Below are 22,018 nucleotides of genomic sequence, written 5' to 3'. Positions count from 1 at the left end.
TTTCAAAACAAGGCCAGAGGAAGTGAAGAAGCAGACGACAGTTGCAGAAAAAAAGAGAGGCAAATCTGTCGTGTGTTCCCCGTTGCTTGCAAAACAGCACCCAACAATGCATAATTAATCATGAACACATTTTCATTTATAGACCAGCCATTGATTCACATATGAAGTAACTTTGCAGCCGTTTTGTGGGATAGTTCCTTTGGCAACGCGCACAAACATTCCACCACCCTCATTATTCTGTCGTCTGCTAAGCCTTTTAACCGCTGAACATTGGCGCTAAGTCAATGGCGTAGGAACATAGATATCTACTTCCCCAACTTGCAGTTGACCCAAATGTCATTTGCTATGGAAAAAACATGCAAAGATATACAAAGTCTCATAGCTTTTATTTTATTTTTCTTAATTTATTTTTTTTAACAAGGAAATATGTTCTCTTTGAAGTCGGGGGGTAGGGGTGGGGGAGTAATTTGACCCCGGAAGCTGACTGCATTCTCTGACCTTTGCCTGTGTGGTCTGCACATAATTTTCGCATTTTGAACTCAATTATTAACCTCGTGTGTAATTATTTTACTATGTGTGGTTTTGTTTCCTACATCAAACAATAGGAATACTTTTCACAGCTGCAGGTAACATCAAATACGAAATTTACGATGTTACTTTTCATAATGTCTGACCTCATTTTCAGTCTGATTCAGTGGTCGTGTGACGAGGAAGAAAAGTCATAGACCTCCCTCGTGATTTGTCAACTTGACAGGTACTGGTACTCTTGCTTTTTGGTTCATTTCTGCACCATTTGGTTGTTCGTTGGCATTTGACAAACCTTTTCATTAGTTCCTTTAGTTGCAGATTTGAACGAAGCAAACCTCTTGTTTATTTTTATTTTACGTGTATAGATTTGACTGGTCTCAACATTTTGTCTGATGTTCGAATGTGTTGTGTACATATCACAAGTGTTATTGTCAAAATGTGTACAGTCTGAGCACTTAAACAATAGATTAATATTTTCCTGTTATACTGCATCACTGTCAGCAACCTAACTGCAAACCTATGTTCAACCAAAAGGATTAGATTTTCTGTCGCCAGCATAAACATGAATAATTGTGTTTTTATTTGCATTTAATTGCGTTCGTATTCACACATGCTCATGATCATTGCATTACAGTGACATTAAGTTGATTAACCATACGTGATTTAAAATATTTCTTCGAAAATGTATCTTCTGTGCTCATGAATACAGAATAGGTATAGTTTCAGCAAAATAGATAGGTCAGTGTGGACAAAGAATTTATCACTATCAGTTGACATGTTATTGTTAAATTTAACATGAGGAGTATTACTATTAGTTCTTTATTCTTATGGGTGGATGGTGTCATATGTTTCTTGATTAAGAACAAGCAGCATGTTAACACTTACAGGTTCATGTATGGCATTTATGATTATTTTATGATTTAGATATTCCACTTGGCTTGACATCCAGAAACTGAAACGAAAAGAGAATCACATGATGAAACAGCAAAAAATAAATAAATAAATAAATAAAATAAAATTAGATGTCAGCCAAACATCTTTAGCGTATCACTTAGTATCAGGAATACTCGCAATCAGTCACTGTATACCTGCAGTAGATTCCTCATTTCAGCAATCCTTTTTCCCCCATCATCTGCACCATTTCAGTGACATTCTGAGTCCCCCATACTTGGCCACACCCATGTCCATCTGTCGCAGTCCCAGCACCAGCAGTCCTCAGGGAACCATCAGTGTTCGGTCGCTAGACGAAATTCTGCACTGTTGCTGAGTCTCTTCAGTGGTGTTCAGTAGTTCCTGTTCTGATTTAATAAATTGAATTATATAATACTATGACCAGCAGGTGTGATGCTGCACTTGTCATTCACAGAAAATTGGGTAATTGACAAATTCACAAAACTAATGACAGTACCTTCTCCAGACAGTTAGTCATTTGCAGAATTACCAAGGCTGGTTCCAAATGTTAAAAAAAATTGTGGTGCTCGGTCATCTGTTGAACCTACCTGTAAGCTTGTATTATTGTAGAAACATGGACTGTCATTTGTCTATTCTATCTATTTAGGCAGCCACACCCTTTTTTGGGGTGCATGTATCCTGGATATATTCATGTTTCTGTAAGTGTAACCCATCATTTTGCCATGTCCTTGTGGAGGGAGAAGACGACTGCAGCAGGTGGAAAGTGGAACAATCATCATCACCAATCAGCTGTTTTCTGCATGAGTCACCGCAACTGGTGGGCACTGGAGTGGTTGGCCCTGGCCTTAATAAGGCTTTCGTTTTTTTGTTGTTTAATCTTGCATAGGGGTCCAGAGTTACTCAGTTTGGTTGGACAACTGCATTATAGGCAGCTTTAACCTGATTAGCCATTCACATTGATTCAACAGAGAAAGGGAACGATCCAGTTGTTGCCATACTTTGCTTCATTGATATGAGAGCAGCATGAATGACACAGCTGCTGTGCACAGGCATTGTTTAACTGAATGGGCCTTTTCCTCTGGTGATTTTCAGAAACGTGAATGTGAAACAAACAGGAAAATAAAATATATAAGGAAGTTAGGTTTTATTGCAAGCAAAACTTTTTTGTTTGAGTCCGCTTCTAACCATCTTGTATTGTTTATCAAGGGCTCAGTGTTAAAAGCTATGAGAAATACACTGCTTGAATGCAGGGCTCAGTGTTCAAAACAAAACAAAACAAAACAAAATATATTAGGAATACAGTTCGTGTGTACTACTTTCAGTGAGGCAAATATTGCATATTGGACTGCCTCTGTGTACAAATTCCAGACACTACCCTCTTACAGATACCAGTGATTGTCAGAGCCTCTGATGGCCACATCTCATCATCATCTTTGTCATCATCTGTGAATACATTTACAGGATAATGCAGTGCACCAGCACATGATTTGTTCTCCCAAGTTAAGCGTATGTGTTTGAATGAGATGGAAGTGGGGGAGGTTAACATGTAAAAGAAGGACCAAACAACTGAGTATACTGTAGTTGAAGCATTACTTTGTTTTGCAGTAGGTGTGACAGTCTAATATCATTATCTTAGATGAACAGATTATAAATAAATAAACGTAATGTAAGCAGGTGTGAGCTTGTTGTCTATTAGGAAGCTTTTGTTGACTCCTCACAGTACCCTCAAAAACAGTATAGCTGCCTGTATCAGAAGGTAAAAACGGTCTTAAAAGTTAAATGTAAAAGCCCAGTCATAGCTATACACATGAATATGGGATTTGCAGCACATTGTATTGTACTGCATTTTGTCACAACAGATTTCTCTGTGTGAAAAGAAATTCATGCTGCTTTCCTCAAGGAGAGGATGTCACTATTGTGCAGCGCTACCCCCCTTTTTTTCCTCCTTTTTTTTTCTGCCTGTTCGTGTATTTGCTTTCCTGTCAAATAATGGATTTTTATTCAGAATGTTGCCAGGGACAACTGTTTTGTTGCTGTGGGTTTGTTTGTTCTTTTATGTGTGCTGAGTGTATGCTGCACATGTGACCATGGTTTATCATCTCATCTGAATGACTAACATCCAGATAACCATTCACAGTCTACTGGAGTGGAAGAAAATACTGGCGAGTGTGGGATTCTCAGGTTCTCTCATTTCTTTGGCAAATGTGTTTCCACTGGGTCACCACTCCATGTGAACGAAAGTAAAAAAATAAAATAAAAAAAGTGACTACATCACCAGCCAGCCCTGACCAGCTATTGATTTAGACACGTTGATCCATCAGTGGGAGGCATTTCCATCGACATGATTAATGCATGTGTTTGCCATCTAACATTTATAAACTTCTGCATAAGTTTCTTAAAGGACTGTTGCACACCAAATGACTTACCATAAGATCCCCATTATCTGACCTCAGTATTTTGCGACAGTGAAATTTTATTTAAAATCCGAAGAGATGAACATTTTGAAAAATGCATGGAAGCAGCAGCAGGAATGATAATTCTTTGTTCCAAACCTGAATGCAATGTATGATGGAACCACTGAGACTGCAGATTAAGAAATTAATTTTTTGTCACAACAGATTTCTTTATTTGAAAATTGAAATTCAGACTACTTTGCATGAGGAGAGCATGTCACTACTCTTTTTTTCTTTTTTCTTCTTTTTTTTTCTTTTTGCTTTTCTTTTTCATGCAAGTGTATTTATTTTACTACCAGAGTGGATTTTTCCAAATGATTTTGCAAGGGACAACCCTTTGGTTGCCATGTGATCTTTTACGTGCACTAAGATCATGCTGCACGCGGAACCTTGATTTGTCATCTCAGCTGAAGGCCTAACACTGAGAATACAAATTAAGGTTTAGAGGAGGTTAGGTGCAAGTAAAAATCCCTGTCCGGTGCAGGATTCAAACACGTGGATGCCCGTTTCCTAGTCATGCACATTACTGCCAGCCTAGGCCTCCTGCTCTAGTACTAGGTAGATAACGTATGTAGTTATTTACTTATTATGTTTGAGATTTTTGTCATTGGAGTTGACAGGAATGGGGCCCTGATGCTGTCATTGTGATGATGTTGGTTCTGAAAGTTGTAGTGAGTTACCACCAATACTGCTGGCAGTAGGGAGGGATACAGTGGGGCAGTGGGGAAGATATTGCATTGTCACCAGCTGTTGTAGTGGGGATTATGCTTCATTCATATATGATCTAAATCAAGCATACAGCTGTCTCTCTCTGTCCTTCTCTCTGTCACTCTGCACCTCTCTGTCTCATTCACTCTCTATCTATCTCTCTGTCACTCTGCACCTCTCTCTCTCTCTCTCTCTCTCTCTCTCTGTCACTCTGCACCTCTGTCTGTCTCAGTCACTCTGTGTGTGTGTGTGTGTGTGTTGTCTCTCTCCCTCTCTTTCTACCCCTCTTCCTCTCCCCCCTGATATAATTATAATGCTGATTTAGAAATCACAAGGCTGATCAGCAGATAAAATGGCACAACACCATGACGTCTTGAGGGCACTCCTCCAGCTCATTATTATACTTTGAGGTACACAGTGATCAGTATCGTAATATGAATGGGTAGTGATTGGGAAAACAAAATTATCTACAGTCCAACAAAGCTGTCAGTGAGTGACCTGTCAGGTACTTTGGACTAACGTAACTTGTGGTGGCCTGGTGGTAAAGTGCATGACTGGGAAGCAAATGTTCACAGGTTCGAGTTCGTGGGTTTGAGACCCATATACAGACCGGGATTTTTCCTCTCCCCTTCAATTTGATCAATTTCATCTTGAGTGGTGGTCTGGGTACTAGTCTTTTGATGAGACGATTAACTGAGGTCTCAAATGCTGCATGCACTTTGCACGTTTAAAGGAACCCACAGCAACAGAATGGTCATCTCTGGCAAATTTCTGTAGAAAAATTTGCTTCATTCATAAAATTAGCGTAGGCAGAGAAAAGTATTACAAAATGATAGAATAAATAAGTGGGTGATACTGTACTTCTGCAACAAGCTCTCCCCATGGAGTCAACCTGAATTTCACACAGAGAAATCTGTTGTGGCAAAAGGAACACGACGCAACAGAGTACAGTATAGTACAGTATAGTACAACACAGTGCAACACAGTGCATTTTTCTCCTCTGCCTTGTGACTCGTGGAAACTTTTTGTTTGTTTTGTTTTTGTCAGATGTGGCAATAGGTGTGGAATCCTATAGATCTATCTTGACAGTAAGTACTCTTTTAGTTTTTGTTGTTTTTTTTTTGTTGTTGTTGTTTTTTTGTTGTTGTTGTTTTTTTGTGCAGGGAAAATAATATCAATTGCAACTTCTCTTAGAGTACAGTGGGTACTCTCAGCTTTGTACTCTGTTTAGTTTGTTTGATAAAAAGCCTGTTTGAGAGAGAGGGCAGGCAAGTCATTTCAGTAACTTTAACTTGTCTTTTTTAATTATGCTTTTGCTGAATCTGGATGACTTTTACTCAACAAACACACCACAAGGTGCATAATAACTTTGTGTGTGTATGCATTTGTGTGTGCCTGTCTGTTGTGTATGCATTTCTGTTTGTAATGTGTTGTTTTTTGTTGTTTTTTTGTGGTGTCTCAGTTAACATGCACTGGTCTTTTCTAAGTGAATGGTGTTTTTTATGTGTCTTTCCGAACACTTGCACTAATCTTTTCAAGATTTTTTCTCTCCATTTGATAACTCATTAACTGTAGCAAAAACTATGCAAAAAAGAAACAAACCAAAAACAAAAATTGAGTTTTGGCCGAAGGGCATGAAGCAGGTTTACAGCCCAACATGCCTGTCACAGGGGATGTATTGATTGGCTTTTTGCTTACAGGGGGAACTTGGCTGGGGCTCAAGTCTTCTCCACACCACCCTGGTGTACCTGAAGGAATCCACCTCGTGCAACATCTTGAGGAGTTATAAAAGATATTAAAAAAAAAGAAAGAAAAAAAAGAAGGAAAGAAAGAAAGAGAAAAAGAACACACTGGCCCAGTTACTTCGGTTTTTCTCTGCTGAAGATGAGGTTCGAGCCTGTGACACAACAGGAGTCAGCCTTCGGCAGTTTCCACACCACAGCTGTGTTTACCACAACCATCACCACTGTCCATCATTGATCTAACTCTTGTGAGAAGATAAAAAACAACAACAACAACAGCAAAATTAGAACTTCACACAGTTGAGAAAAAACAACAGAAAGTGAATGATGTCGGCGGCGAGTGTGGCAACGGCGAGCAAGAAGAACAAATTTCACATTGACGAGTCGGACCTGCTGTGCAAGAATGGCTGCGGTTACTATGGGAACCCGGCCTGGCAGAACTTCTGCTCCAAGTGCTACCGGGAGGTGTACCAGCCGGCCAGGCAGGCCCAGATGCAGCATGACGCACTTCAGGAGGCCAAGAAGTGAGTGTGGTGGGCTGTGTGTGTGTGAGTGTGTGTGTGTGTGTGTATTGGGGTAGGTGTGTGTGTATGGGGTTAGATAGGTGTGTGAGTGTGTAGGGGTAGGTGTGTGTCACTGTGTGTGTGAGTGTATGGGGGTAGGTGTGTGTGTGTGTGTGGCGGGTGCAATAGCCGAGTGGATAAAGCGTTGGACTTTCAATCTGAGGGTCTTGGGTTCAAATCTCGGTAACGACGCCTGGTGGGTGAAGGGTGGAGATGTTTACAATCTCCCAGGTCAACATACATGTAGACCTGCTACTAGTGCTAGTGCCTGAACCCCCCTTCATGCGTGTACGCAAGCAGAAGATGAAATACGCATGTTAATGATCCTGTAATCCATGTCACCATTCGATGGGTTATGGAAACAAGAACATACCCAGCATGCACATGCCCAAAAACGGAGTATGGCTGCCTGCATGGTGGGATAAAAAGTCATACACGTAAAACCTCACTCGTGTAATATACGAGTTGACGTGGGAGTTGCAGCCCATGAACGAAGAAGTGTGTGTGTGTGAGTGTATGGGGGTAGGTGTGTTGGGGGGGGGGGGGGGGGTATGTGTGTGTGTTTGAGTGTATGGGGGTAGGTGTATGTGTGTGTGAGTGTATGGGGGTAGATGTGAGTGTATGGGGGTAGGTATGTTTGTGTTAGTGTATGGGGATAGGTATATATGTGTGTGTGAGTATATGGGGGTAGGTGTGTGTGTGTGAGTTTATGGGGGTAGGTGTGTGTGTGTGAGTGTATGGGGGTAGGTGTGTGTGTGTGTGAGTGTATGGGGGTAGGTATGTGTGTGTTAGTGTATGGGGATAGGTATATGTGTGTGTGAGTATATGGGGGTAGGTGTGTGAGTGTATGAGGGTAGGTGTGTGTGTGAGAGTGTATGGGGGTGGGTATGTGTGTGTATGGGGGAATATGTGAGTTTGTATGTATGGGGGTAGGTGTGGGGGTGGGGGAGAATGGGGGGTGGGGAGGTAAGTATGTGTGTGTGTGTGAGTGTATGGGGGTAGGTATGCGTGTGTGTGTGTATGCATGGGGATATGCATGTGTGTCTGAGTCAGTGTATGGGGGAAGGTGTGTGGGTATAGGGGTAGATATGTGTGTGTGAGTGTATGGGGGTTGGTGTGTGTTAGTGTATGGGGATTGGTTTGTGTGTATGTGAGTGTATGGGTGTTGATGTGTTGGGGGGCATGGAGGGGGGGATGTTTGGCTCTATGTGTGTGTGCATATGGGTGTGTTTGCATGTAAATATGCATATGAAATGCCAACCCATTTGCAGCATTGACAATCTTCAGGAGGCCAAGAAGTGAGTGTGCTGAGCTGTGTGTATGAGTCCATGACTATGAGTGTGTGTGCGTGGGAGGGGGGATTCGTGTTTGTGTGTGTGTGTTTGAGTGTGTGCATGTGCGCATGTATGTGCATGTCAAAAGCAGGCCCAGAAACAGCATAACACTCTTCAGGCCAGGAAGAGAGTGTTGGGCCATAGGGTAGGGGTAGGTGTGTGTGTGTTTGTGTGTGTACATATGTATGTGTGTTTCGCTCGGTGTGTGTGTGTGTTTGGCTCAGTGTGTGCATGCATGTAAATGTGCATGTGAATGGCCAACCCATTTGCAGCATGATACTCCTCAGGAGGTCAAAAAGTGAGAGTGTTGGGCTGTGTGTGTATTCAGAGTGTGGGGGTGAGTGGGAGTGTTCTGTGTATACATGTGTGTGAGTGTGTGCATGCTTAGATATATATATATATGTGTGTGTGGATGTGAACAGTCAATCCATTTGCAGCATGATGCTCTTTAGGAGGTCAAGAAGTGTGTTGGGTTGTGTGTGTGTGGGGAGGGTGGTGTGTGTATGTTTGTGTGTGTGTGTGTGTGTGTGTGTGTGATTTATGAGTGTGTGCCACACATAAATATTGTTGTTTCTTTTTAGGGGAAGAAAGCATTAGATTTACTAGTTTAGAACATGCATCTCACTGTGATATAAACTGCAGAGCGGCTCAAGGACGAGTTTGCAAGTCGTGCTACACAACACAGGTTATAGAACTTAACAAGGCAACAGCTTGGTGGTAAAAAGAGATTTTCTGTGATAAAAGATATTGATTTAGATCCTCCCCCTCTGTTAACCAACAGCTAAATATGCTCTATTTAGATAGTTAACACTGCTCTTGTTGTTCCACTTGATTCTCATGACATGTATGATCCAGGCCTCATATCATTGTCACTGAATGATCCCATGTTGTATGTACTCTGTGCTGAGAGAGAGAAGATGATTGACCAAGGATTATTGACAAAGCATTTTGTCTCTGGTTTGTGTGGCTTTTGTTTTTTGTTTGTATGTGGAGTGTGTAATGTAATGCAATGCCTCTAGAAAGATTGAATGACAGTGGGAACTGTTGTATAAACAGGAAAGATTAACTCACTTTTGTCAGATGCATACATTTACAGATAAAATAAAATGGGACTAGGAGATGATGTGGTTTGTTTTTTGTTTTTTTGTTTTTTTCACTTTCTGTTTTGTTTTTGTTTTTATAAATGAACAACATAGTATGTATTATTTTCTTTGCTGGTCATGCCAAACTAATCTCTGTTGCATTACGTCATAACAGTTAAGAATCAATTCTTAAGTTTCTCAAAGACATGTTTAATTAACCAGTTGAGTTGCCAGAGAATTTTAATATGAAAAAAGTGCTCTCCACTTGCCAGGGAATTTTGAGGATTCGGGGCTAATAAATCAAAAAAAAAAAAAAAAAAAAAAATCTACCACAAAAACTATTGGAGATACAGCTACTATCTGAGTTAGAAAATAAACGTTGTTGTGAAGGAAAATGAATGTAGATTCTGCTTCATAGCTTTTTTCCCATTTAGGCTGATTGTAGATATAACTTCAGACTTCAGTCATTTAAAACCAAGATGATAAGTTTTGTGCAGCAAAAAAGTCTGTTTCCGCCTCAACATAATGACATCCACAAAGAAAGGAAACAAAATACAGCTTGAGATGGCATGCCAATTGCCAGATTATACCTGTAGAAGAAATTAAAACAGACTATAAGTTTATACAAACAAATCACAGCTTGTGCATATATGTAAATGAATCACTGTCCCTACAATGACAGAGGTGGGTATAGTCAACATAAAAGGTCAGTCATGGTCTCAGAAACTGGGCCGGCAAGCTAAGAGCTTTCTCAAGTGAAAGGGTGAAGTTCTTTGATGACATTCACTCCTTTCAGGTTGCACATGGGCCGATTAAAGTGTCTGTTGTGCATCCAGCTTGCCACCTATTCAAACAAGTCAGCCATCTGATTCAGTTTTTAAAAACGCGTCAAAAACGAAAAGCATGTGTTTCACTTCCAGTGCAGATTCAACCCTGCATTTTGTGAAGATTGTGGAGCATTGGCGGTTGTCGATTTCCTACAGTCTGCATTGAAATGTAAGTTCACTCGTTCCCAGCTGCCATGCTCCCTTCATGACCTCTGGCTGGCATTCAGCCTATCGTCTTACATCACTCCTCTCCCTCTCCTTCCCTTCTTCCAACACTCACTGCACGTAATCTGTCAGTATTAGCCACTTGTTAAAAGCGCTGTCTGATTGGATGGATGGACTGAATTACCATCAAATGGGCTGTCACTTTGATCACTGTCGTTGTCAGTCACCTTGGTGTTCAAACCAGTCATCAGACAAGAGAGATCCTTCTCCATCACTGTCGTTGTCAGTCACCTTGGTGTTCAAACCAGTCATCAGACAAGAGAGATCCTTCTCCATCACTGTCGTTGTTAGTCACCTTCATGTTCAAACCAGTCATCAGACAAGAGAGATCCTTCTCCATCACTGTCGTTGTCAGTCACCTTGGTGTTCAAACCAATCATCAGACAAGAGAGATCCTTCTCCATCACTGTCGTTGTCAGTCACCTTGGTGTTCAAACCAATCATCAGACAAGAGAGATCCTTCTCCATCACTGTCGTTGTCAGTCACCTTCATGTTCAAACCAGTCATCAGACAAGAGAGATCCTTCTCCATCACTGTCGTTGTCAGTCACCTTCGTGATCAAACCAATCATCAGACAAGAGAGATCCTTCTCCATCACTGTCGTTGTCAGTCACCTTGGTGTTCAAACCAGTCATCAGACAAGAGAGATCCTTCTCCATCACTGTCGTTGTCAGTCACCTTCATGTTCAAACCAATCATCAGACAAGAGAGATCCTTCTCCATCACTGTCGTTGTCAGTCACCTTCATGTTCAAACCAATCATCAGACAAGAGAGATCCTTCTCCATCACTGTCGTTGTCAGTCACCTTCATGTTCAAACCAATCATCAGACAAGAGAGATCCTTCTCCATCACTGTCGTTGTCAGTCACCTTCATGTTCAAACCAATCATCAGACAAGAGAGATCCTTCTCCATCACTGTCGTTGTCAGTCACCTTCATGTTCAAACCAATCATCAGACAAGAGAGATCCTTCTCCATCACTGTCGTTGTCAGTCACCTTCATGTTCAAACCAGTCATCAGACAAGAGAGATCCTTCTCCATCACTGTCGTGATATATATATATATATATATATATATTTTTTTTTTTTTTTTTTTTTTTTTATCAGTATATTTCGGTCATATAGTCTTTGTTCTGCCAAACAAAAACAAAAACAAAAAAAAAGAAAAGAAAAGAAAGCATGATGCATCAAAACAAAAGAAAAGAAAAAGAACAGAGTGCTCAAGACCCCTGGGTCACTTGTCTGTTTTTAGCATTTTTCCAGTCAGTGGAAATATTAATGTAGGACTTGGAAATTTTGAAATCGCCAAATCATTTGTCATTTTTTGCCCTCTTTGCCTTAGCCTGCACTGTGATGTGTTGTTAGCGGAATGCTGGTCTTACGGATGAGACAATAAACCAAGGTCCTGTGTGCATTTAGAGCACATTAAAGAACCTATGGCAGCAAAATAGTTGATCCTGGCAAAATAGTATCAAAAAAAGAACCCCCCACCAAACTTTAACAGTAAAACAAATATTCTTGGAGACAGAAAAAAGAACAAAAAGATATATGGGTGGCACTAGACTGTGGCAATGCACGCTAGTTGGGAGGAGCAGCCTGAATTTCATGTACACAAATGTGTTGTAGTACAAATACAACACAAAATACAGTACAGTAAACATCCACAAGGTAGCACAGTTCAGAAACTGTCGGGTCAGGTTTTGTGTTGCCTTTGGGCATTCATGGATCTGTCAAACTGACAGCCGCTGTCATGACTGGTCAGTCCACTCATCCAGGTCAGTTGGGAGGTAGACTATATGTGTGTGTGTGTGTGTGTGTTGCTGTCAGAACCCCAAGTGGACAGCATGTGTCCATTAACTTGACAGTAATTACCTGATGTCATACATTGTCCATAACCCCTGTTCATGATTTGTCAGTGATGTGAGTATTTCTGTTTTATAGATATTTCTTTATAGCTTTTTGGTTCTTTTCTTTTTGTTCGTCTTTATATATATATTCTTTTGTTATATATATATATATATATATATATATATATATATATATATATATATATATGTGTGTGTGTGTGTGTGTGTGTGTGTATATATATATATATATATATATATATATATATATATATATATATATATATATAGTTCCCCTCCGTATTTTATTTTGTTTTAGATTTTATTTTGTTTTGTTTCTTTTTTCTTTCTTTCTTTCTTTTGTGGGGAAAGGGGTGGGGGGAGGGAGTTTGTTTTATGACAGGCACATATTTGATTAGGTGGCCCCTGCCGCAAACTTTTCAGTTACAGTTATAGTTACTTCAGTCAGTCACTCCCACCCATGATATTTCATTATTTGACGATTGAGTATTATAGCACAGAACTGAATTTTATCTCTTTCACTTTCAAGCTGTCTTCTTCTGGAGCCAGTTGCATTGCTTGGACAGAAGAGCCTAGCATGGTCGTAACCCGCTACTAACTGTGTGGAGTATGGAACTGACCAGTGGCGTAGTACGGTAGTTCAGTCAGTGTAGGTATTTAGTCATGTGTAACTGTCAAAAAGTTAGAACCAAGCAATGCAACTGGCATCTGGGCCTCTTCAGTGTTTGATCATGTTGTGAAATGCCAATATCCGTCAACATTCACATGAATGTAATACTTTTAAAAAAAAGTATAAAAAGAAAAAGAAAAGAAGAAAAAATAATAAAATAAAACACTTTTTTTTTTTTTAAATTCAGAAAGACTCCAAATACTAAAAATATATGATTTTCTCCTAAATTTACCCAACTCTAGAGAGAAAGAAAAAAAAACAAGTATCTTTTGATTGTGCATCTCAGAGATAAAAATATGTATCATAGATAAGAGCATCATAGTGTGCACAATGTATTGTGGTGTCTTCATTGTATTTCATTTATTATGAATGCATCTCCTGCTGCTGTTCAGTGTGGCTGGTGTCATTGTTTCCCTTTGTGGAAATAAAAGGTTTCATTTTCAGCATGTGATGCTGCATGCACAGGATGTCATCCGGTCAGCCTCCCCTGTTGGCAGTAAATCAGGAAAAAGACATGACTCAGTTTGGGAAACAACAAATTTGCTTATGCCTCCTCAACATAAACGGAGTACAGCTTCATTTGGGATATACTTTTCGAATGGGGCTTCATTTGTGAAATACTTTTGAAATGGATGTTCAGAAATTGTATGTTATTTTTCTGTTAAAAAATGTATCCTAAAACTATGACCTTACATTATATAGAAACTACTTTCTTTTGATATTTTATTAACAGGGCTTGCTTCTTGGTGAGTTCAGTATTTCTTAACCTGAGGTTGTAAAATATATATATATATATATATTTTTCAAATTCATAAATGTTTACTGACCCAGTGCAAGGCTTCTGATAAGTTGAAATCTTCGGGGTGCCAAGGATTCTTTTACCATAATTCTAGGGAATCCCGGACTACCTTCAGAGCGTCATTGGAATGCTGCACATTCTGATAAAATCTGCATTTTTTGTACACATACAAAGGCAGGCATTACTTCAAGACATCATCAAGGTTTCTGGGCTTAAAAAAGCGAAGGAAGCAGCTCATTTTTGGTAGCAGATGATCCTATTATCAGACTGAAGCACTGCTACATGATCAACACTCTTTTTATGTGTTCATTCAGGAAATTGTTAGACCGTCCCACAGACCGTCTTGATGAACATGCTTTGCATTCTGTCCATTTTCAAAGTGTCAGGGGATGCGTATTTGATGCGTTATCAGAAGTTGTGCAGCACAATACTCTTGCCCTGGTCAGAGTCAGAGAGGTTCTAATCTTTCCACCTATACTCCAGGCTGTTTTCGGTGTTGAATGCTGTGTCGGATAAACACTGGGGGAAGAAAAAGTAACTGTGTGGCGGTGAGACCCAAACATTGAAACAGCCAAAGGTTCTTCTTCTTCTGTCTTCATGGTCTGGCGAAAGTTGTTCTTCTGTCTTCATGGTCTGGTGAAAGTTGTTCTTCTGTCTTCATGGTCTGGTGAAAGTTGTTCTTCTTCTGTCTTCATGGTCTGGTGAAAGTTGTTCTTCTGTCTTCATGGTCTGGTGAAAGTTGTTCTTCTGTCTTCATGGTCTGGCGAAAGTAGTTCTTCTTCTGTCTTCATGGTCTGGCGAAAGTAGTTGTTCTTCTGTCTTCATGGTCTGGTGAAAGTTGTTCTTCTTCTGTCTTCATGGTCTGGTGAAAGTTGTTCTTCTGCCTTAATGGTCTGCAACTCCCACTTTCACTTGTAGAAATTACATGTGGGCTTTTATGTAGGCAACCATTTTTACCCCAGCATGTAGGCAGCCATACTCCGTTTTGGGGTATGGGCATGCTGGGTATGTTATTGTGTCCTTAACCCACTGACTGTAAACATGAGTAGCAGGATCTTAAACATGTGTATTTGATCTTTGCATGTGCATACATACAGGCACCAGCGAGGTTTGCACACATGTTGGAGAAAGAGATCAGAAGAATCTCCACCTTTAAATTTAAGCTAATTCAACTCACCAGATAAGATGACTGGGACTGGAAATGAGGACTCTTAAATTGAAAAGCCAGGGCTTTAACCCCTCAGCTGTTGCGGTGGTCAGACTGTTGTGTTGAAGACTTGAGCCCCCTGTCTGTCCTGTGTGCAGGCTTGAGACGGAGAAGCCTGAAGACAGCAAGCCGCCGTCCTTCTCCAAGTTTGAGATGAAGAAGACACAGCAGGCCAACAAGAGATCCAACACTGTCAGGTCCTTCTTCGCCAAAACTTCCTCCACTAAAGGTGATGAGCATTTTCTATCATCATTCATTTCATTGAATTTTGTCGGTGGTTTTCTGTAATTAGAGAAGATTTGTTTTCGACAATTTTGTTATCCTTCTTTCCCAAACGTTTTCCGCTTAATGTGTTTGACATTTTCTGTCATAATTCATTTTATTGAATTTGTCAAATAGTTCTCTGTAATTCAATTTGTTTTCTATAATTACATTTGCTTTCTATCATTTCACTTACTTTTTGTGGGATGCTTTGTATGTGTTGCGGATTGTAAAAGAACAGCAACAAAACCCCAAAATCCACTGATCTGTTCTGCTTGGATTGGGATAAGTCCCGTTTTGACTGTAGCTTGTAGTGATTAAGGAATAATAAAACATTCAGTTTGAAGGTGAGTTTTGAAATAATTTCTGATTGCTACAAGAGAGAGGTTTTATCAGAGTGACAGTAATATTTATGTATCTTTACAAAGCATCAAAAATAACCAAAAAAAAGAAAAGAATTGCTTGCTCCAGTCTTATAAACATACTACAGTTAGCATCGTTTGCAGCAAAGAAAATTGATTTTCTTGCTGGGGGAAAAATGATGATAAAAAAGAAGTTTTATATTCTGTGTACAAAGCATCAATAGCCAGAAAATAGATGAATACTCTCTTCATATGTACATACAACTCTGTGTCATTTGCAGCAAAGAAACTGCAGGGGAAAAAAAAGAAGCGGAAAGTTTCTTTTATCCTTTAATTTTCTCTGACGGAATCGTCTCCCGCCTTACCTTAGACACCAAAAGAGTCATGCCGATCTAGCCTGGAGAGCCAGAAAGCGGGTGGGAAATTTGCCATATTTCCTGTTGGGAAAAAAAAGATGAAAAGAAAAAACCCAAAGCGTTTATAGTATCATCAAAGATGATTTAAAAAAAGAAAGAATAGAAGAAGATTTTATGTTGTTCTTAATTTTCTCTTACATAATCATCTTCCACGTCACCCTCGGCACCAAAAGAGTCACACTGATCTAACCTCAAGAACCAGAAAGTGCCATATTTCCTGTTGAAAAAAAAAAAGTGGTATCATCAAAGATGATTTTTTTTTTAAAAAGAAGAAAAAAATGAAGAAAATAGTATGTTGTCCTTAATTTTCTCTCACAAAATCGTCTTCCACCTCATCCTCGGCACCAAAAGAGTCATGCTGATCAAGCCTGGAAAGCCAGATAGTGCCGTATTTTCTGTTGAAAATTAAAAGAAACCATTTATGGTATCATCAAAGATGATTTTTAAAAAGTAAAATTTATTGTAGTTTTATTTTCCCTCATAGAATTGGCAAAGATGATTTTAAAAAAAGAAAATTCTGTGTTATCCTAAATTTTCTCTCACGGAATCATCAAAGATGATTTTTTTTAAAAAGAAAAAGAAATTTTTATGTTGTTTCCTAAATTTTGTTTCATAGAGTTGTCTTCCAGTTCCACCATAACATTGGCACCAAAAGAGTCACACTAATCTTGTCTGGAGAGTCAGAAAGTGGGTTGGGAGTATATTTCCTGCTGGAAAAAAAAGACAATAAAAAAAAAAAAATGTTCATGGTATCATCAAGGATGATTAGAAAAAAAAGAAGAAGAAAATTTTATGTTATCCTTGATTTTCTCTCACAGAATCGTCTTCCACCTCACCCTCCGCGCCGAAAGAGTCGCGCCGATCCAGCCTAGAGAGCCAGAAAGTGGGCGGGGAGTTTGCCGAGTTTCTGCGCACCCTGCGCAAACCGCCCGCCATGGAGGTGTCAAAGATGGTGAGGGGGTTCATCGAGCGAGTCCAGCACAGCATCGACATGCCCATCGATGAGCTGTCAGAGATGGTGCAGGACTTCTATCAGAACCTGTCTGACAGGATGGCCACACAGGCCGTGTTTAAAGGTGTGCATTGAATGGAACAGATTGGAATAATAATAATAATAATAAAATGCAGGCTTATGTAGCACAGTATCCCCATCTCAGATGGGGATCACCACGCTTTACAATAAAACACAAATTGAAGACAAAGTGACGTAAAGATATGTACAAAGTAACACAGTCTTACATGACATTGGCTAAAATATACATATTTAAGACTAAGTGACATAAAAATATGTAAATCAACACAGGCACCATCACAGTCTCAAATCACACAGAACAAACCACAGCAAAAACAAGGCACATCACATTAAAAGTGAAAAAGAACACCAAGGAAGTATCACAAAAAAGCACAACTAAAAAATCATCACAAATTCATACAGTCAACACAAAGAGCACATCTGGCAATAAGATCACAGCAAGCATATGCAGGAAAAGTTTCAGTGAGAAAAGTACAGTTTAAAAAGATAAGTTTTGAGTGCTGTCTTGAATACTTTATTGTCATGAAACTTTCATTAACCACACAGGCCATGTTTAATGGGCTAAATTGAATAGAAATAGAATAGAATACTTTATTGTCATGAAATGTTCATTAGCCACACAGTCCATGTTCAAAGGGTGTGGATTAAATAGAATAGAATACTTTATTGTCATGAAATGTTCATTAGCCACACAGTCCATGTTTAAAGGGTGTGGATTGAACAGAATAGAATAGAATACTTTATTGTCATGAAATGTTCATTAGCCACACAGCCCATGTTCAAAGGGTGTGGATTGAATAGAATAGAATACTTTATTGTCATGAAATGTTCATTAGCCACACAGTCCATGTTTAAAGGGTGTGGATTGAACAGAATAGAATAGAATACTTTATTGTCATGAAATGTTCATTAGCCACACAGTCCATGTTTAAAGGGTGTGGATTGAACAGAATAGAATAGAATACTTTATTGTCATGAAATGTTCATTAGCCACACAGGCCATGTTTAAAGGGTGTGGATTGAACAGAATAGAATAGAATACTTTATTGTCATGAAACGTTCATTAGCCACACAGGCCATGTTTAAAGGGTGTGGATAGAATAGAATAGAATACTTTATTGTCATGAAATGTTCATTAGCCACACAGGCCATGTTTAAAGGGTGTGGATAGAACAGAATAGAATAGAATACTTTATGGTCATGAAACATTCATAGCCACACAGGCCATGTTTTTAGAGGTGTGTATAGAATAGAATAGAATACTTTATTGTCATGAAATGTTCATTAGCCACACAGGCCATGTTTTTAGAGGTATGGATTGAACAGAATAGAATAGAATACTTTGTCATGAAACATTCATTAGCCACACAGGCCATGTTTAAAGGGTGTGGATTGAACAGAATAGAATAGAATACTTTATGGTCATGAAACGTTCATTAGCCACACAGGCCATGTTTTTAGAGGTGTGGATTGGATTGAAATAGAATAGAATATTTTATTGTCATGAAATGTTCCTTAAGGTTTATAAGGCACAAGACTATACAAATGTGATTTGTGGTGTGTGGTGTGTCACTTGTGGAATCAGGTTGGTGGGTTTTGTTCTACGTGTGGTCAAGGAATTTTTGGGGTTGGGGGGTGTGGGGGGGGGAGGGAGTGATTGTGTGTTTGGGCATTTTGTGGTGGTGTGTCACCCAGGCCTGAGCCAGGACGTGCAGGATAAGATCCTGGACTACACGGAGCGCTACGTGCTGACGCGCCTGTACCGCAGCCTGTTCTGCCCCATCACCACGGGGGACGAGGAGAAGGACCTGGCCATCCAGACACGCATCCGCAGCCTGCACTGGGTCACCGCCCAGCAGCTGGACCTGGTCATCAATGACGCGGAGCCCGCCATCCGCCAGGAGTTGGACACCGCCATCACCGGTATGTGTGGGCGTGTTTGACAGCAGTGTTAAAATGTACAGCAGCGACAGGTATTCCTCGGTGTGTGGTATGTTTGAAAGCAATACATAAACAGGGTTTGTAGGGCCATTACAAGTCCTGACATTTTGAATTTCCCAAGTTGGCCCTTACAAGTGCACAGATTTACACCAAGATAATAATAAAAATGATAATAAAAGGACATTTGGTACGCCAAATCTAATTATACAAAAACCCTAAGCATTAACAATGAAAAATATAAAGACGCATGCATACTAAAAACACACGAATACACTCGCATGCACAGATATCCTACTCCACCTCCAACCCACAAACCCACACCCACACAAGATGTAGACACACACATACACATCCACAAGCACATCCCCTGTTACAAGTCCTTAGGCTGACAAAAAAAACCAACAACAACAACAAAAATCATGGGCCTTTCAAGTGCTTTCATTTACACCAAGATCTGTGCAAGTCTTTACGCTGGCCAAACAAAAGAAAGGGCAAACTCCCCCTCGCGCCCCCCCCTCCGCCCTCCCCCTCCAAAAATTGCAGCAGCAACGCTCAACGCACCCTTCTTACCTTTCCTTACCATTCCTAAACTTTAAACTTTAAACGTGGACCTCTTCCAAGACAGTGGATGACATTCAAGCATGTCAGTATTTACTCTTTCCAAAGTGTGGTTTCTGTGTCCACCACTACCTGTGCTTGTCCAAGCTTGTTCAAATTCTCTGGGAGGTGTGCATTTCAGGATTGTTGGCTTCATTAAAGAAGAAGAATATAGGGACTGGCTCATCAAAGTTCAAAATATAAACATTGATTATGCACAATGTGTAGTTTGCTGGATAACACTCCATTTGTCTTCAACGGGTGAAAGTCATTACAAAGTGAGGAAATGTTTTTTAAAAGTCATTACAAAGTGAGGAAATGGTTTTTAAAAGTCTTTACAAGGTCCTTATATGGCATAACCTGAAGTCCACAGGAACCTTGTATAAATGTACAGTAGCAAGTGGGATATTCCTGTGCCCTTATGGAAGACATGACAAAATCCAATAATAGAGAATGATCATCAATCAATGGACAGCTGCGGCTGCTGGCAATTTCTCCGCCTGAGCATAGCAGTATTTTACACAGGACAGGAATCAGACCCCTGCCGGAGTTTGCATTTCTAGTGGATCTTGCTAAGTGTGTTAGATAAAACATAACTTCAGGAATTAACCAAAAAATTCTAATTATCAATATTTGTATTGTGATTATTTTGTTGGTCACAGACATCATCCAGATGGACAGCAAGCGAGCCACCCAGGACAAGCTGGCGTGCATCGTGCGCTGCAGCAAGCACATCTTCTCCATCCTCAAGGAGTCCAAAGGCGCACCGGCCAGCGCCGACGAGTTCCTGCCAGCCCTCATCTTTGTGGTGCTGAAGGCAAACCCCCCTCTGCTGCAGTCCAACATCCAGTACATCACCCGCTTCGCCAACCCCAGCCGCCTGATGAGCGGGGAGGCTGGCTACTACTTCACCAACCTGGTGGGTTTGCTTTTCACTTTCAGCTCAGTTCACTTTCTGGAGGAGGCGTCACTGTGTTCAGAAAAATCCTTGTTCGCTACACCACATCTGCTAGGCAGGTGTCTGACTGTTGATAACCCAACGCACTTTTCTTCTCTTTTTTTTGCTGCCCCATCATCTGCACCGTTTCAGTGGCATTACTCCCATGCCACTCATGTAGATTCCCCCATACACAGCCACGCCCAGGTTCGTTCGTCTTAGTTCCAGTGTCGGCAGTCCGCAGGTAACCATCAATATTAGGTAGCCTGGAGGCCACACACCAGAGGAGACCCTGCATTGCTCCTGGGTCACTTCGGTGGTGTTCAGTAATGCCTGTTCTGATTCAATGTACTTAGGACACCACCTACTAAGCCCCCTACTAACGACAGTTTCAGTTTCAGTATCAGTTTCAGTAGCTCAAGGAGGCGTCACTGCGTTCGGACAAATCCATATACGCTACACCACATCTGCCAAGCAGATGCCTGACCAGCAGAGTAACCCAACGCGCTTAGTTAGGCCTTGAGACTAACGACAATAATGGCTTAGTCACGGAGCCAGACTGAGTGAGCGTCCCTCCCAGACTGGATAACCCAACGCACTTGTCAGGCCTTAACTCTTTCTACTCCGGGTACGAGTCAACTTGTACCGTGATTACTTCCCCTTGTGGACACGGTATGAGTGTTGTTCTTTTACCAACACACTATTCTAATGTTGTTTACTCTTGCTTGGTACAGATGGTGGTCTAAACTGAACTGTTTAAGGTTTCCAGAAGCATGAAAACGAAGCTTTGTTCGACCGATTAGATTGACAGTTTTCATTGATTTTTGCCGTTATAGTGAACCATCCTGTTTTTTCTGCAGTGATTGACAATTTTCCATTGATTTTTGCCGTTTTAGTGAACCCCCCTGTTTTTTCTGCAGTGATTGACAATTTTCCATTGATTTTTGCCGTTTAAGTGAACCCCCTGGTTTTTTCTGCAGTGATTGACAATTTTCCATTATTTTTGCCGTTTTAATGAACCCCCCTGTTTTTTCTGCAGTGATTGACAATTTTCCATTGATTTTTGCCGTTTTAGTGAATCCCCCTGTTTTTTCTGCAGTGATTGACAATTTTCCATTGATTTTTGCCGTTTTAGTGAATCCCCCTGTTTTTTCTGCAGTGATTGACAATTTTCCATTGATTTTTGCCGTTTTAGTGAATCACCCTGTTTTTTCTGCAGTGATTGACAATTTTCCATTGATTTTTGCCGTTTTACATCACTGCCTTTGGACAGTTAAGTTTCTCAAGGAGACATCACTGCGTTTGGACAGTTAAGTTTCTCAAGGAGACATCACTGAGTTTGGACAGTTAAGTTTCTCAAGGAGACATCACTGCCTTTGGACAGTTAAGTTTCTCAAGGAGACATCACTGCCTTTGGACAGTTAAGTTTCTCAAGGAGACATCACTGAGTTTGGACAGTTAAGTTTCTCAAGGAGACATCACTGCCTTTGGACAGTTAAGTTTCTCAAGGAGACATCACTGCCTTTGGACAGTTAAGTTTCTCAAGGAGACATC

At 40.4% G+C, this 22,018-nt stretch overlaps 2 protein-coding genes across 4 annotated transcripts in view; one reads left to right on the top strand and one right to left on the bottom strand.

Moving 5' to 3' along the window:
• LOC143288646 (uncharacterized) overlaps nt 1-251 on the bottom strand; it is a 14,089-nt gene extending 13,838 nt beyond the window's left edge. Inside the window, exon 1 of the mRNA XM_076597314.1 lies at nt 1-251. This exon is cut by the window's left edge and continues 186 nt beyond it. The gene's annotated coding sequence lies outside the window, so the exon portion shown is untranslated.
• A 418-nt stretch (nt 252-669) lies between these two features.
• LOC143288645 (rab5 GDP/GTP exchange factor-like) overlaps nt 670-22,018 on the top strand; it is a 31,506-nt gene continuing 10,157 nt past the window's right edge. Inside the window, exons 1-7 of one of the 3 annotated variants that reach the window (XM_076597311.1) lie at nt 671-754; nt 5,649-5,689; nt 6,302-6,867; nt 15,016-15,146; nt 16,775-17,032; nt 18,685-18,912; nt 20,190-20,446. In XM_076597311.1, the coding sequence (XP_076453426.1) occupies nt 6,668-6,867; nt 15,016-15,146; nt 16,775-17,032; nt 18,685-18,912; nt 20,190-20,446 (1,074 nt within the window). In that variant the 5' untranslated portion in view covers nt 671-754; nt 5,649-5,689; nt 6,302-6,667. Of the gene's footprint in view, nt 755-5,648; nt 5,690-6,301; nt 6,868-8,183; nt 8,205-15,015; nt 15,147-16,774; nt 17,033-18,684; nt 18,913-20,189; nt 20,447-22,018 lie in introns of those variants that run through there. The other 2 variants (XM_076597312.1, XM_076597313.1) reach the window with 2 other exon arrangements.

This window comes from Babylonia areolata, chromosome 12 (assembly GCF_041734735.1).
Source record: "Babylonia areolata isolate BAREFJ2019XMU chromosome 12, ASM4173473v1, whole genome shotgun sequence".
Lineage (NCBI taxonomy): Eukaryota > Metazoa > Mollusca > Gastropoda > Neogastropoda > Buccinidae > Babylonia > Babylonia areolata.
This window is presented reverse-complemented; position numbering and strand designations above follow the sequence as displayed.